Source organism: Bufo gargarizans, chromosome 4 (genome assembly GCF_014858855.1).
Source record: "Bufo gargarizans isolate SCDJY-AF-19 chromosome 4, ASM1485885v1, whole genome shotgun sequence".
NCBI lineage: Eukaryota > Metazoa > Chordata > Amphibia > Anura > Bufonidae > Bufo > Bufo gargarizans.
Genome location: NC_058083.1, coordinates 18,634,269 through 18,645,412, shown reverse-complemented (window position 1 = coordinate 18,645,412; position 11,144 = coordinate 18,634,269). Strand labels below are relative to the sequence as shown.

The following is an 11,144-nucleotide window of genomic DNA, read 5'->3' as shown; positions in this document are numbered from 1 at the left end:
TACCACTTGGGTGGTCCAAATAAAGATTATACACCAACGTAAAACCCTACACTATATTAAAAAAAAAAAAAAAAAAAAGCAATGTCCTACCACCAGGGCTACCCTATTTGTCTCCACATTTGTGCTCAGCTCCATCAATTTTCTTGAATGCTTTCCCACTGGTCCAATAGGAAATGTCTTGCATTTATACAGTGCTAAATCTACAGGGAACACATATGATCATGTCCGCTTAGACCAATGGTCTTCAACCACCAGGTTGGAGTCCACAGTCTTAGGTAATGGGAAATTTTTTGAAAGTCTATCCAATTGAAGGCCATTAGGATAGCTCAGAGGTAAGATGCTTCATCAACTTTTTTATTATATATCACTACCATTTTATATCAGTTTCCAAGTTTTCTCAAATAGAAAAATGGCCATGTTTTGGACCAAACCACTGTCCACAAGCTAAGTAACTGCAGCCATATTTTGGCCATCATGACTCATTGGTGTTGAATTCATAGCATTCTGTATTTCCTCTCTAGGAAGCAGCAGAAAAGACTTTTTAACATCTTGACAGGGACAACTTTATAACTTGTAGGTTTAGGAGTTATATGTTTATATTTTAAGGAGAACACCTATTTAACCTTTAACTGAAGACCCATTTGTCATGATGGACAAAATAAACTACTGATTTCCATGAAAATTGGTTGAAAGGCTATAAAAGACTCCACAAAATTGTTGTCTTCAATACAGGTAGGCCATAGTTAATTATAAGTGAGCCAATTTTTCTACCTGATCCAATCATTGAGCCATTGTTGGTAGGACATTGAGAGCTTTTCTAAAGGTTTGCCATCAAACATGTTGATAATAATTATTCCACCTTCCAACAGGAAAGGATTGGACCCCTTCCATAGTGCTAACAAAACTGTGGCTTCAAGGATGAGTAGATAGTTAGTGTTGGTGAGGCATCTGTCCATCCATAGCTTCCTCAAGGCCAATGATCGATTTCTTAAATAACTCAAACAGTGGATTGGGATCATTTGCTTAATCATAAAAACACCTACAGAAGATACCATACTATTTACATACAAGTGTGCTTAAAAAGAAGAACATTCTTTATTTCTTTTCTGGTTCCTTCTTGGCTTCCTCCTTTAAGGTTGATTTATGATACTTTTGACCGATCCCGTAAGGAACATGAGCTGCAATTGTACCCAGTTCTTGGGCACCTTCTATGTGGAACATCTGGTCATCAAAGAAAAGATGAGGTCGAATCTTGTCTAAAATTGGTCCTTTGGGAGCCCCTGCAAGAAAAAGTGCTTCATCCACCTCCAGACCCCAGGCACGCAAGGTCTTCAGGACTCGGGCACCAGAGCTGGCAGCACTTCTGGCAGTCACAAGATAGGTCCTTATGGGGCACTTCAGACGGGCATCTTTAGCATAGAACTTTCTCTGAAGTCTACCTAGTGCTTCTAGAAAGCATTTCAGTGGACCCTGTAGAAGAAATGGGTAGGTTTCCTATTAAAGACTAAGAATGTTTTCTTTGTGGTGGCAGCATTTACAACATAAAATTACACAAGCTTAAGTACATTGGAAAGAATACTCACGTTACAAATAATTTAAATGTTTGTTAATATACCGAAATCTGTTTATAGCAGGGACTGGGATGGTGTAAGAGCGTCTGGCACTAGGCACAGGCTTGGCACTGGCTATTGTTGCATTTAAACATCACATAACAATCCTGCTCCAGTGTTTTGTAAATGTAGAATAATGTTCTTAGAGCGTCGTGTGATACTCGGTGCAACATATCTACCCTTTGTGGAAGCAGGGTGTTGTCACAACAATGCAAGGGGTTAGCGGATTCGGTCATTTTGGGACTTGGTACCATGCATGTCTCTATCTTTCTATAAGAAAAATGGCAGCACCAGACAAAGGCAGGGACAAGACTTATGCCCAAACAAACATAAAATGCAAAACGGCAGCACTCTCAAATGATGAAAAAAGGACAACGTTTATTCACCCATGTGGACACAACGTTTCGGCTCAAACACTAGAGCCTTCCTCAAGCATCTATCCATCCATCCAATCTATCCAGTTTTGCTTTCAACACTATATATAAAGCAGTTGCCAGATCTCTCCACCGCATTAGCAGGGATATTTAGCTCACCATGCCCCTGGTTTATATACAAAAGAATACTGGGGGTTATTGCTCCATTCTTCCTCTGCACTACTGCTGGAAGATTTGCTGCCTCACCCCACCCCCCCAAAAAAAGAAAGAAAAATTATATGAATAAAATAGAGCTTATTAACCTTATAGATAGGGATGAGCGAACCCGAACTGTATAGTTCGGGTTCGTACCGAATTTTGGGGTGTCCGTGACACGGACCCGAACCCGGACATTTTCGTAAAAGTCCGGGTTCGGGTTCGGTGTTCGTCGCTTTCTTCGCGCTTTTGTGACGCTTTCTTGGCGCTTTTTGAAAGGCTGCAAAGCAGCCAATCAACAAGCGTCATACTACTTGCCCCAAGAGGCCATCACAGCCATGCCTACTATTGGCATGGCTGTGATTGGCCAGAGCACCATGTGACCCAGCCTCTATTTAAGCTGGAGTCACATAGCGCCGCCCGTCACTCTGCTCTGATTAGCGTAGGGAGAGGTTGCGGCTGCGACAGTAGGGCGAGATTAGGCAGATTAACTCCTCCAAAGGACTTGATTAACTGATCGATCTGCAGCTGTGGATCATTGAGCTGCTGATCCTCAATTGCTCACTGTTTTTAGGCTGCACAGACCGTTTGTCAGTCTCATTTTTCTGGGGTGATCGGCGGCCATTTTGTGTCTTGTGGTGCGCCAGCACAAGCTGCGACCAAGTGCATTTAACCCTCAATGGTGTGGTTGTTTTTTGGCTAAAGCCTACATCAGGGTGAAGCTGTCACACCAAGTGCATTTAACCAGCAATAGTCTGTTCATTTTTTGGCCATATACAAAATCAGGGGCAAGCTGCGCCTGTCACCAAGTGCATTTAACCCTCAATGGTGTGGTTGTTTTTTGGCTAAAGCCTACATCAGGGTGAAGCTGTCACACCAAGTGCATTTAACCAGCAATAGTCTGTTCATTTTTTGGCCATATACAAAATCAGGGGCAAGCTGCGCCTGTCACCAAGTGCATTTAACCCTCAATGGTGTGGTTGTTTTTTGGCTAAAGCCTACATCAGGGTGAAGCTGTCACACCAAGTGCATTTAACCAGCAATAGTCTGTTCATTTTTTGGCCATATACAAAATCAGGGGCAAGCTGCGCCTGTCACCAAGTGCATTTAACCCTCAATGGTGTGGTTGTTTTTTGGCTAAAGCCTACATCAGGGTGAAGCTGTCACACCAAGTGCATTTAACCAGCAATAGTCTGTTCATTTTTTGGCCATATACAAAATCAGGGGCAAGCTGCGCCTGTCACCAAGTGCATTTAACCCTCAATGGTGTGGTTGTTTTTTGGCTAAAGCCTACATCAGGGTGAAGCTGTCACACCAAGTGCATTTAACCAGCAATAGTCTGTTCATTTTTTGGCCATATCCCAGTCTAATTCTGTCACTAAATCCATACCGGTCACCCAGCGCCTAAATACTAGGCCTCAAATTTATATCCAGCTAAATCTGTCCCTAGTGCTGTAGCTGGGCGAGTTATTTAGTGTCCGTTCAAGCACATTTCTTGTTCTGGGTTGAAATACAATTCCCAATTTAGCAATTTCATAATTTAGTGGTTCCTGCTATATCAGAGCTCTTTGAAATCTATCCCAAAAAGGGTATATAATATTGAAGGTGCACATAGGGTCATTCAGAGTAACTTCACACACACCCGCTACTGTGTATTTCCAAGTCTAATTCTGTCACTAAATCCATACCGGTGACCCAGCGCCTAAATACTAGGCCTCAAATTTAATTCCCTCTAAATCTCTCGTTACCCACCGCTGTACTGTTGTTGCTGGGCAAGATATTTAGTGTCCGTCAAAGCACATTTTTTGTTCTGGGTTGAAGTACAATTCCCAATTTAGCAATTTCATAATTTAGTGGTTTCTGCTATATCAGAGCTATTTGAAATCTATCCCAAAAAGGGTATATAATATTGAAGGTGCACATAGGGTCATTCAGAATAACTTCACACACACCCGCTACTGTGTATTTCCAAGTCTAATTCTGTCACTAAACCCATACCTGTCACCCAGCGCCTAAATACTAGGCCTCAAATTTAAATCCCTCTAAATCTCTCGTTACCGTTGTCCTGTTGTAGCTGGGAAAGTTATTTAGTGCCCGTCAAAGCACATTTTTTGTTCTGGGTTGAAGTACAATTCCCAATTTAGCAATTTCATAATTTAGTGGTTCCTGCTATATCAGAGCTATTTGAAATCTATCCCAAAAAGGGTATATAATATTGAAGGTGCACATAGGGTCATTCAGAATAACTTCACACACACCCGCTACTGTGTATTTCCAAGTCTAATTCTGTCACTAAATCCATACCGGTGACCCAGCGCCTAAATACTAGGCCTCAAATTTAATTCCCTCTAAATCTCTCGTTACCCACCGCTGTACTGTTGTTGCTGGGCAAGATATTTAGTGTCCGTCAAAGCACATTTTTTGTTCTGGGTTGAAGTACAATTCCCAATTTAGCAATTTCATAATTTAGTGGTTTCTGCTATATCAGAGCTATTTGAAATCTATCCCTAAAAGGGTATATAATATTGAAGGTGCACATAGGGTCATTCAGAATAACTTCACACACACCCGCTACTGTGTATTTCCAAGTCTAATTCTGTCACTAAACCCATACCTGTCACCCAGCGCCTAAATACTAGGCCTCAAATTTATATCCAGCTAAATCTGTCCCTAGTGCTGTAGCTGGGCGAGTTATTTAGTGTCCGTTCAAGCACATTTCTTGTTCTGGGTTGAAATACAATTCCCAATTTAGCAATTTCATAATTTAGTGGTTCCTGCTATATCAGAGCTCTTTGAAATCTATCCCAAAAAGGGTATATAATATTGAAGGTGCACATAGGGTCATTCAGAGTAACTTCACACACACCCGCTACTGTGTATTTCCAAGTCTAATTCTGTCACTAAATCCATACCGGTGACCCAGCGCCTAAATACTAGGCCTCAAATTTAATTCCCTCTAAATCTCTCGTTACCCACCGCTGTACTGTTGTTGCTGGGCAAGATATTTAGTGTCCGTCAAAGCACATTTTTTGTTCTGGGTTGAAGTACAATTCCCAATTTAGCAATTTCATAATTTAGTGGTTTCTGCTATATCAGAGCTATTTGAAATCTATCCCAAAAAGGGTATATAATATTGAAGGTGCACATAGGGTCATTCAGAATAACTTCACACACACCCGCTACTGTGTATTTCCAAGTCTAATTCTGTCACTAAACCCATACCTGTCACCCAGCGCCTAAATACTAGGCCTCAAATTTAAATCCCTCTAAATCTCTCGTTACCGTTGTCCTGTTGTAGCTGGGAAAGTTATTTAGTGCCCGTCAAAGCACATTTTTTGTTCTGGGTTGAAGTACAATTCCCAATTTAGCAATTTCATAATTTAGTGGTTCCTGCTATATCAGAGCTATTTGAAATCTATCCCAAAAAGGGTATATAATATTGAAGGTGCACATAGGGTCATTCAGAATAACTTCACACACACCCGCTACTGTGTATTTCCAAGTCTAATTCTGTCACTAAATCCATACCGGTGACCCAGCGCCTAAATACTAGGCCTCAAATTTAATTCCCTCTAAATCTCTCGTTACCCACCGGTGTACTGTTGTTGCTGGGCAAGATATTTAGTGTCCGTCAAAGCACATTTTTTGTTCTGGGTTGAAGTACAATTCCCAATTTAGCAATTTCATAATTTAGTGGTTTCTGCTATATCAGAGCTATTTGAAATCTATCCCTAAAAGGGTATATAATATTGAAGGTGCACATAGGGTCATTCAGAATAACTTCACACACACCCGCTACTGTGTATTTCCAAGTCTAATTCTGTCACTAAACCCATACCTGTCACCCAGCGCCTAAATACTAGGCCTCAAATTTAAATCCCTCTAAATCTCTCGTTACCGTTGTCCTGTTGTAGCTGGGAAAGTTATTTAGTGCCCGTCAAAGCACATTTTTTGTTCTGGGTTGAAGTACAATTCCCAATTTAGCAATTTCATAATTTAGTGGTTCCTGCTATATCAGAGCTATTTGAAATCTATCCCAAAAAGGGTATATAATATTGAAGGTGCACATAGGGTCATTCAGAATAACTTCACACACACCCGCTACTGTGTATTTCCAAGTCTAATTCTGTCACTAAATCCATACCGGTGACCCAGCGCCTAAATACTAGGCCTCAAATTTAATTCCCTCTAAATCTCTCGTTACCCACCGGTGTACTGTTGTTGCTGGGCAAGATATTTAGTGTCCGTCAAAGCACATTTTTTGTTCTGGGTTGAAGTACAATTCCCAATTTAGCAATTTCATAATTTAGTGGTTTCTGCTATATCAGAGCTATTTGAAATCTATCCCTAAAAGGGTATATAATATTGAAGGTGCACATAGGGTCATTCAGAATAACTTCACACACACCCGCTACTGTGTATTTCCAAGTCTAATTCTGTCACTAAACCCATACCTGTCACCCAGCGCCTAAATACTAGGCCTCAAATTTAAATCCCTCTAAATCTCTCGTTACCGTTGTCCTGTTGTAGCTGGGAAAGTTATTTAGTGCCCGTCAAAGCACATTTTTTGTTCTGGGTTGAAGTACAATTCCCAATTTAGCAATTTCATAATTTAGTGGTTCCTGCTATATCAGAGCTATTTGAAATCTATCCCAAAAAGGGTATATAATATTGAAGGTGCACATTGGGTCATTCAGAATAACTTCACACACACGCTTCTGTGCATTTCCAAGTCTAATTCTGTCACTAAATCCATACCGGTGACCCAGCGCCTAAATACTAGGCCTCAAATTTAATTCCCTCTAAATCTCTCGTTACCCACCGCTGTACTGTTGTTGCTGGGCAAGATATTTAGTGTCCGTCAAAGCACATTTTTTGTTCTGGGTTGAAGTACAATTCCCAATTTAGCAATTTCATAATTTAGTGGTTTCTGCTATATCAGAGCTATTTGAAATCTATCCCTAAAAGGGTATATAATATTGAAGGTGCACATAGGGTCATTCAGAATAACTTCACACACACCCGCTACTGTGTATTTCCAAGTCTAATTCTGTCACTAAACCCATACCTGTCACCCAGCGCCTAAATACTAGGCCTCAAATTTAAATCCCTCTAAATCTCTCGTTACCGTTGTCCTGTTGTAGCTGGGAAAGTTATTTAGTGCCCGTCAAAGCACATTTTTTGTTCTGGGTTGAAGTACAATTCCCAATTTAGCAATTTCATAATTTAGTGGTTCCTGCTATATCAGAGCTATTTGAAATCTATCCCAAAAAGGGTATATAATATTGAAGGTGCACATTGGGTCATTCAGAATAACTTCACACACACGCTTCTGTGCATTTCCAAGTCTAATTCTGTCACTAAATCCATACCGGTGACCCAGCGCCTAAATACTAGGCCTCAAATTTAATTCCCTCTAAATCTCTCGTTACCCACCGCTGTACTGTTGTTGCTGGGCAAGATATTTAGTGTCCGTCAAAGCACATTTTTTGTTCTGGGTTGAAGTACAATTCCCAATTTAGCAATTTCATAATTTAGTGGTTTCTGCTATATCAGAGCTATTTGAAATCTATCCCTAAAAGGGTATATAATATTGAAGGTGCACATAGGGTCATTCAGAATAACTTCACACACACCCGCTACTGTGTATTTCCAAGTCTAATTCTGTCACTAAATCCATACCGGTGACCCAGCGCCTAAATACTAGGCCTCAAATTTAATTCCCTCTAAATCTCTCGTTACCCACCGTTGTACTGTTGTTGCTGGGCAAGATATTTAGTGTCCGTCAAAGCACATTTTTTGTTCTGGGTTGAAGTACAATTCCCAATTTAGCAATTTCATAATTTAGTGGTTTCTGCTATATCAGAGCTATTTGAAATCTATCCCTAAAAGGGTATATAATATTCAAGGTGCACATTGGGTCATTCAGAATAACTTCACACACACACGCTTCTGTGCATTTCCAAGTCTAATTCTGTCACTAAATCCATACCGGTCACCCAGCGCCTAAATACTAGGCCTCAAATTTATATCCCGCTGAATTTGAATACAATACATTGGGCCAAATAATATATTTGTTGTTGTGGTGAACCATAACAATGAGAAAAACATCTAGTAAGGGACGCGGACGTGGACATGGTCGTGGTGGTGTTAGTGGACCCTCTGGTGCTGGGAGAGGACGTGGCCGTTCTGCCACATCCACACGTCCTAGTGTACCAACTACCTCAGGTCCCAGTAGCCGCCAGAATTTACAGCGATATATGGTGGGGCCCAATGCCGTTCTAAGGATGGTAAGGCCTGAGCAGGTACAGGCATTAGTCAATTGGGTGGCCGACAGTGGATCCAGCACGTTCACATTATCTCCCACCCAGTCTTCTGCAGAAAGCGCACAGATGGCGCCTGAAAACCAACCCCATCAGTCTGTCACATCACCCCCATGCATACCAGGGAAACTGTCTCAGCCTCAAGTTATGCAGCAGTCTCTTATGCTGTTTGAAGACTCCGCTGGCAGGGTTTCCCAAGGGCATCCACCTAGCCCTTCCCCAGCGGTGAAAGACATAGAATGCACTGACGCACAACCACTTATGTTTCCTGATGATGAGGACATGGGAATACCACCTCAGCATGTCTCTGATGATGACGAAACACAGGTGCCAACTGCTGCGTCTTTCTGCAGTGTGCAGACTGAACAGGAGGTCAGGGATCAAGACTGGGTGGAAGACGATGCAGGGGACGATGAGGTCCTAGACCCCACATGGAATGAAGGTCGTGCCACTGACTTTCACAGTTCGGAGGAAGAGGCAGTGGTGAGACCGAGCCAACAGCGTAGCAAAAGAGGGAGCAGTGGGCAAAAGCAGAACACCCGCCGCCAAGAGACTCCGCCTGCTACTGACCGCCGCCATCTGGGACCGAGCACCCCAAAGGCAGCTTCAAGGAGTTCCCTGGCATGGCACTTCTTCAAACAATGTGCTGACGACAAGACCCGAGTGGTTTGCACGCTGTGCCATCAGAGCCTGAAGCGAGGCATTAACGTTCTGAACCTGAGCACAACCTGCATGACCAGGCACCTGCATGCAAAGCATGAACTGCAGTGGAGTAAACACCTTAAAACCAAGGAAGTCACTCAGGCTCCCCCTGCTACCTCTTCTGCTGCTGCCGCCTCGGCCTATTCTGCTGCTGCCGCCTCGGCCTCTTCCTCCGCCTCTGGAGGAACGTTGGCACCTGCCGCCCAGCAAACAGGGGATGTACCACCAACACCACCACCACCACCTCCGTCACCAAGCGTCTCAACCATGTCACACGCCAGCGTTCAGCTCTCCATCTCACAAACATTTGATAGAAAGCGTAAATTCCCACCTAGCCACCCTCGATCCCTGGCCCTGAATGCCAGCATTTCTAAACTACTGGCCTATGAAATGCTGTCATTTAGGCTGGTGGACACAGACAGCTTCAAACAGCTCATGTCGCTTGCTGTCCCACAGTATGTTGTTCCCAGCCGGCACTACTTCTCCAAGAGAGCCGTGCCTTCCCTGCACAACCAAGTATCCGATAAAATCAAGTGTGCACTGCGCAACGCCATCTGTAGCAAGGTCCACCTAACCACAGATACGTGGACCAGTAAGCACGGCCAGGGACGCTATATCTCCCTAACTGCACACTGGGTAAATGTAGTGGCAGCTGGGCCCCAGGCGGAGAGCTGTTTGGCGCACGTCCTTCCGCCGCCAAGGATCGCAGGGCAACATTCTTTGCCTCCTGTTGCCACCTCCTCCTTCTCGGCTTCCTCCTCCTCTTCTTCCACCTGCTCATCCAGTCAGCCACACACCTTCACCACCAACTTCAGCACAGCCCGGGGTAAACGTCAGCAGGCCATTCTGAAACTCATATGTTTGGGGGACAGGCCCCACACCGCACAGGAGTTGTGGCGGGGTATTGAACAACAGACCGACGAGTGGTTGCTGCCGGTGAGCCTCAAGCCCGGCCTGGTGGTGTGTGATAATGGGCGAAATCTCGTTGCAGCTCTGGGACTAGCCAATTTGACGCACATCCCTTGCTTGGCGCATGTGCTGAATTTGGTGGTGCAGAAGTTCATTCACAACTACCCCGACATGTCAGAGCTGCTGCATAAAGTGCGGGCCGTCTGTTCGCGCTTCCGGCGTTCACATCCTGCTGCTGCTCGCCTGTCTGCGCTACAGCGTAACTTCGGCCTTCCCGCTCACCGCCTCATATGCGACGTGCCCACCAGGTGGAACTCCACCTTGCACATGCTGGACAGACTGTGCGAGCAGCAGCAGGCCATAGTGGAGTTTCAGCTGCAGCACGCACGGGTCAGTCGCACTACAGAACAGCACCACTTCACCACCAATGACTGGGCCTCCATGCGAGACCTGTGTGCCCTGTTGCGCTGTTTCGAGTACTCCACCAACATGGCCAGTGGCGATGACACCGTTATCAGCGTTACAATACCACTTCTATGTCTCCTTGAGAAAACACTTAGGGCGATGATGGAAGAGGAGGTGGCCCAGGAGGAGGAGGAGGAGGAGGAGGAAGAGGGGTCATTTTTAGCACTTTCAGGCCAGTCTCTTCGAAGTGACTCAGAGGGAGGTTTTTGGCAACAGCAGAGGCCAGGTACAAATGTGGCCAGCCAGGGCCCACTACTGGAGGACGAGGAGGACGAGGATGAGGAGGAGGTGGAGGAGGATGAGGATGAAGCATGGTCACAGCGGGGTGGCACCCAACGCAGCTCGGGTCCATCACTGGTGCGTGGCTGGGGGGAAAGGCAGGACGATGACGATACGCCTCCCACAGAGGACAGCTTGTCCTTATCCCTGGGCAGCCTGGCACACATGAGCGACTACATGCTGCAGTGCCTGCGCAACGACAGCAGAGTTGCCCACATTTTAACCTGTGCGGACTACTGGGTTGCCACCCTGCTGGATCCACGCTACAAAGACAATGTGCCCACCTT

At 44.5% G+C, this 11,144-nt stretch overlaps 1 protein-coding gene across 1 annotated transcript in view; it reads right to left on the bottom strand.

Moving 5' to 3' along the window:
- Positions 1–774: 774 nt before the first annotated feature.
- The window catches only part of LOC122935737 (cytosolic 5'-nucleotidase 1A-like), a 64,093-nt gene continuing 53,723 nt past the window's right edge, over positions 775–11,144 (bottom strand). The window contains exon 7 of the mRNA XM_044291601.1: positions 775–1,470. Coding sequence (XP_044147536.1) covers positions 1,096–1,470 — 375 coding nt within the window. The 3' untranslated portion in view covers positions 775–1,095. The remainder of the gene's footprint in view (positions 1,471–11,144) is intronic.